Genomic DNA, 5,940 nt, shown 5'->3' on the forward strand with positions numbered 1-5,940 from the left:
TGAGTTGGAGTCTCACTCGGTAGCCCAGACTGGAGTGTAGTGGCCACTCCCGGCCACTGCAACCTTGCCTCCTGGGCTCTGGAGATCCTTCCACCTCAGCCTTCCGAGTAGCCGGAATTACAGGCATGCGTCACCACGCCCAGCTGATTTATTGTAGAGATGAGGTCTGGTTGCCCAGGCGGGCCTCGAACCGGCGGGCTCAGGCAATCCACTCACCTCAGCCTCCCAAAGGCGCGGGATTACAGGCTGAGCCACCGAGCCCGGCTAGGCTGCAGTTCTTAATATATGAACCAGGGCTTCTTTTCTGGGTGTCTGGCTCCTTTTGAGAAGTTGCTGAAAGTTTTAGACCCTTTTTCCAGAGCACTCAGTTCTGAACAGGATTCCAGAGAATTCCTGAATCTCTATTGACCGCCCCTCTAAAGATTTATGGACCCTACGTTAAGAACCCTGAAAGGGAGACATTTTAACTTCTGACAGTGAGTGTGGGAGGTAGAGAACAGAAGAAAGTTTAGGATTCGATTACTTTTTAAATTCTACATATCTTGGGATTCTAGAACTCAGCTGGGTGGGAGGGTACAGGCAGAGTTAGAATACAGTCTGATTCCATTAGTGTCCGAGGATAATAGGGACTTTATTTTTAAAGATTTTTTGTTTTGTTTTGTTTATTTTAAACATGTGGGGCGCAATTCAGGGTTAGGTATACAAGTGTTCATTTTGCAGGTACCCCTGTTGTGCCCCCCTCCCCGGGCCGTTTCCCACTATTGCCAATCCCTTTCTTGGGGACAACTTTGACAGTCTTTTTACATACGCTATGTCGTCTGAATGCCACGGCGATCCTGTGATGGTGACGCTGAAGCTCTGAGTGGCTTAGTGCCTTGTCTAAAAGGACACAGCTGGTAGGCACTGGAAAACCGCCCGAAACCACGTTTCTCCGTTTTCGGAGATGAAGTTGGGCAGAGGGAGCCGGGCGGAGGAAGGGGCAGGGCCGCGCACGCGCACGGCGGCCTGGGCGCCGACGTCCCCGGGTTCCCCCTCGCAGCCGCTCTTCCTCTCAGTACACTACGGTGGCCGACGAGAGTCAGACGCTGGGGATGAATGAAGGTGCTGGGTGCAGGTCGAAAAAGTCTGTTCCGCTTTCCCGCTCTCCAGTCCCGGTTCTGCCTCTGTGCGGTGTCCCCATCCTGCCCCCTTCGTCTCAGCGACCCGTCCCGGCGTCTGAGTTCTTAGTGCCCAGATCGACTCGGGGCCCAGCTGGGGTTTGGGGATCCGGATTATCGCCTAGGCCCGACTTCGGACCGCGCTCTCCGTTTCCGCCGTGTCCCGCTTCTAGGACGCGGAATCCGGGTGGGGTCCCGTGAGGCTGGAGGGTAGACCTTCAGGTATGAAGCGCCCGCTTCTCAGGCGGTCCGTGTCGGCAGCTGGCCAGACTTTTCTCAGCCTGAGGGACTTGTTGGTTCTCGTGACGCCCGGGGCGAGACTATGAGCACTCGGGTCTCGGCGCCTCCGCTCCGTCAGCCCGCCCCTCTGTTAAAAGACCAGCTCCTCCTTGAAAGCAGCGCAACGTTTTTGCCCTCGACTTTTACTCTCGGTTCTGCTGGTCGGTTGGGCTTACGAGGGGATGGCTTTGGCTCCCTGCTCCCAGCTTTTTGTTTGTTTGTTTGTTTTGTGTGCCTTGGATTACTCTTGAAAACAGAGAAGTGCCCAAGTGGGACTCGTCTGTCTTCCATAGCACCCACACATCTCTTGTTGTTTTTTTAACCCAGTATCACAGGGGGACATAAGACAGTGTTAGGGCCTCCACGGCCTTGAATCTGACATTGATTCTGCCCAGTGAGGTGATTTACCAGTTTTTCCACCGACTCATGGAGGGTAGAAAGGAGAAGCCCGACAGTTCTGTAAACTGTCGGGTAGGCATGTGAAATTAAAGAGGTATGGAAGAGGAGCATTCTTAACTGTGACCATTCATTTACTTTTGTTTACCTTTTGTGGAACTCATATGACTGATATGTTGGAGAGTCTTGTTCTGGGATTTAGTAGATGAGGGTTCAGCCTTGGATTGTGCTACTAACTAGTAATATTACTTTGGGTCTGTTACTTACACTCTCTGGGCTTCCTGGTTCTTCTCTGTAAAATGAGAGTATTAGAGCAGAAGCTCCTGAGACTGGAAGAAACATTAATATACTCTTGTTTTCTTTGTCTTTTTTCCAGATGGCAGTAGAAGCATAGGGAGACAGAGAGCCTCATCTTTAATTATGCCAGGAACATTGCCAACATAGGGGGCTGTTAAAGATACACCACATTTTTCAGGGTTTTTAAAAACAGGAGTGTTTATGCATGTGGAAGTTACCCCCCTACTTTCATTTGTATTTTTACCATTAGGATCGACAGTGATGATGACTGAGTGTACAAGCCTTCAGTTTGTCAGCCCTTTTGCTTTCGAGGCGATGCAGAAGGTGGATGTTGTTCGCCTGGCGTCTTTAAGTGATCCAGAATTAAGACTTCTCCTACCTTGCTTGGTTCGGATGGCACTCTGTGCTCCTGCTGACCAGAGCCAAAGCTGGGCTCAGGATAAAAAACTTATCCTTCGCCTTCTCTCTGGAGTAGAAGCTGTCAACTCCATTGTTGCATTGTTATCTGTGGACTTTCATGCTTTAGAACAGGATGCCAGCAAAGAACAGCAGCTTAGGTAATGTTGTGTTATGTAATATATGGATTGGAATTTACTTGCTTTGCAAAGAAATAGGGAATCAAATGCTCCTCCAGAAAAGATAAAATGAGAATTCTGGAGAATATTTTAATTAGGTCTTTTCTATTTATAGTTAAAATTCTAGTATCTTTTGAATTCCATATTATAAAATGTTGTCTAGAGAAGTTTGGCCACATACTGTTGTATTTGTGCTAAAATAATCAAGCCAATTACTATCAGTTTCATGGAGTCTTTATATCTTGTGTGAATTCCTAAAATACACAGGCAAGCTAAATAGTATTTCAGAATTAATAAACACATTTAGGATTTATATATTCTTTTGTAGCTTATTTCAATAAAAGATAACATTTACACAATTATTTCTATAACAATGTTATCATAATTATTTTGCATGTTTACATTAATTAGGCATAAACTTGGAGGAGGCAGTGGAGAGAGCATCCTGGTATCACAGCTTCAGCATGGTCTGACATTAGAATTTGAGCACAGTGATTCACCTCGTCGATTGCGTCTTGTGCTTAGTGAACTGTTGGCGATTATGAACAAGGTGCATTTCTTTTAACCATATCTCAAAGTAGGCATGATTTGATGTCTACATATACAAAGATAGACAGAAATAGGCAATTGTATCTTCTACTCTCATTTCTACTTGATATGTGCTTTTTTCCCCCAAAGACTGAAAGGATATTAAAAGCCTGCCTTAAAACCTTTCTTTCTCTAATTACTGTTTTTTCTCATTTATGATTATTCTGCATTTGTTATCATTGATTTTTTTTCTGTATGGAAAAAATGACTTCTTGACATTTAGAAAGGAATTTATGTTAAAACTTGTACAAATCACCAAATTTGTGCGTGGCTATAGTTCCAGCTACTTGGAAGGCTGAGGTGGAAGGATTGCCTAAGCCTAGCAGGTAAAGACTGTGGCAGCTGTGAGCATGCCACTGCACTCCAGCCTGGGCAACAGAGTGAGACTCCAACTCAAAAAAAACCGAAACAAATAAATCAAATCACCAAATTTCCTAATACCTTTATAAGATATAATTTCTCCTGTAAAATGTAATGAAGTATAACTGATACATGTATGTAATTCACACTGGATGAATATTAACTGTCTCATAATGGTATTGAGAGTACAATGCTGATTGGATGTAGGATGATTGACAGGTCTCACTCACTGAATGACTGAATTGTTCTTATATGCTAATGAAGGCTATTCAAGTTCTCTTCTCAGCAAAATTATAGATTACTTTAGGTCATGGTCCTTTGGATAATTATAGTTAATTGAAACTCTGAATTGTATTTACTTATTTATTTATTCGGAGTTGGAGTCTCACACTCTGTTGCCCAGGCTGGATGGAAAACAGTGGCTTGGTGATGGTCACCACAGCTTCTACCTGCTGGGCTCAGGTGATCCTTCTGCCTCAACCTTCCAAGTAGCTAGAACCAGGTGTGTGCCCCCACATCCAGCTAATTTTTTGGTTTATTGTAGAGGTAAGATCTTGCCAAGTTCCCCAGGCTGGTCTTAAATCCCTGGACTTGGGAATCCTCTTGCCTCTGCCTCCCAAAGTGCTGGGATTACAGGTGTGAGCCACTGTGCCTGGCTTATTTATTTATTTTTAGAGACAGGGTCTTGCTCTATTGCTCAGGCTGGAGTGTAGTAGTGCAGTCATACCTCACTGCATCCTTGGACTTCTGGATTCTAGCAATCTTCTCAACTGAGTTTCCCAAGTAGTTCAAGCCACTATGGCTGGGTTTTTTTTTTTTTTTATATTGAGGTCTTGCTGTCTTGCCCTGGTTGGTCTCAAACTCCTGACTTCAAGTAATCCTCCTTCCTTGACTTCCCAAAGTGCTAGGATTACAGGTATGAGCCACCATTCCCAGAGATACTCTGCATTTTAAATTTGTGATGATCTAGCTGGGCGTGATGGCTTGTGCTTGTAGTCCTAGCTACTCAGGAGGCTGAGGAGGAAAGATCACCGGAGCCCAGGAGGTGAGGCTGCAATGAGCTATGCTTATGCTACCGCACTCCATCCTGGACAGCAGAGTGAGATCTCCACTCAGAAACATAAAGGCCAGGCGTGGTGGCTCACACCTGTAAGCCCAACACTTTGGGAGGCGGAAGTGAGAGGATTCCTTGAGCCTAGGGGTTTGAGACTAATCTGGGCAACTTGGCAAAACCTCGTCTCTACAATAAATAAAAAAATTTGGAAGGCTGAGGTGGAAGGATCAACTGAGCCCAGTGGGTCGAGGCTACAGTGGCCATGAGTGTGCTACTGCACTCCAGCCTAGGCAACAGAGTGAAATTCCAACTCAAAAATAAATAAATAAATAAATTTGTGAATCAAGGATCTATCATACAAATAACTAAATTGTATATTTATATTAAGATGACTTTATGAGATTAGTCCCTGAGTGTCAAAGGCAAAAGTGGTTTACTTTTGGGGTCTGTTAATTTATTATAAATATGCCTGGCTCGGTGGCTCAGCCTGTAATCCCGCGCCTTTGGGAGACTGAAGTGACTGGATTGCCTGAGCCCGCGGGTTCGAGACCCGCCTGGGCAGCGAGACCTTATCTCTACAATAAATCAAAAAATCAGCCGGGCGTGGTAGCGCATGCCTGTAATTCTGGCTACTTGGAAGGCTGAGGCGGAAGGATCGCCGGAGCCCAGCAGGTCGAGGCTGCGGTGGTCGGGAGTGGCCACTGCACTCCACTCTGGGCGACAGAGTGAGACTCCAACTCAAAAAAAAAAGAAATTTATTGTAAATATAGTTTAGTTTTATCATTTGTAATATAAAAAAGACTAAATTCTGTTTTTTTGTTTGTTTTGTTTTGTTTTTGAGTTGGAGTCTCACTCTGTCATTCAGGCTGGAGTGCAGTGGCATGCTCACAGTCACTGTAGCCTCCACTGCTGGGCTCAGATGATTCTTCCACCTCAGCCTTAAGTAGCTGGAACTACAGGCATGTGCCACCATGCCTGGCTAATTTTTTGATTTATTGTAGAGATAAGGTCTCACCAAGTTTCCTGGGCTAATCTCCAACCTGTGGGCTTAGGCAGTCCTCTCACCTCGGCCTCCCAAAGTGCTGGGATTGTAGGCGTGAGTCACTGTGCCTGGCCTAAATTCTGTTTCAAAGAAAATACTAGTAGGGGAGTTTTGGCCATTTTTAGGTAAAAATGTTTTGTTTTGTTTTGTTTTGTTTTTGAGTTGGAGTCTCACTCTGTCACCCAGACTGGA

At 45.3% G+C, this 5,940-nt stretch overlaps 1 protein-coding gene across 2 annotated transcripts in view; it reads left to right on the forward strand.

Annotated features, from left to right (window-relative positions):
* Window positions 1-1,044: 1,044 nt before the first annotated feature.
* Window positions 1,045-5,940, forward strand: part of INTS2 (integrator complex subunit 2) — a 70,891-nt gene continuing 65,995 nt past the window's right edge. Inside the window, exons 1-3 of one of the 2 annotated variants that reach the window (XM_021718948.1) lie at window positions 1,045-1,379; window positions 2,380-2,686; window positions 3,116-3,254. In XM_021718948.1, the coding sequence (XP_021574623.1) occupies window positions 2,391-2,686; window positions 3,116-3,254 (435 nt within the window). In that variant the 5' untranslated portion in view covers window positions 1,045-1,379; window positions 2,380-2,390. The remainder of the gene's footprint in view (window positions 1,380-2,379; window positions 2,687-3,115; window positions 3,255-5,940) is intronic. The other variant, XM_008070846.2, reaches the window with a different exon arrangement.

The sequence above is a fragment of the Carlito syrichta genome, unplaced genomic scaffold, assembly GCF_000164805.1.
Source record: "Carlito syrichta isolate Samal-C Ts95f unplaced genomic scaffold, Tarsius_syrichta-2.0.1 Scaffold314028, whole genome shotgun sequence".
In the NCBI taxonomy this organism is placed as follows: domain Eukaryota; kingdom Metazoa; phylum Chordata; class Mammalia; order Primates; family Tarsiidae; genus Carlito; species Carlito syrichta.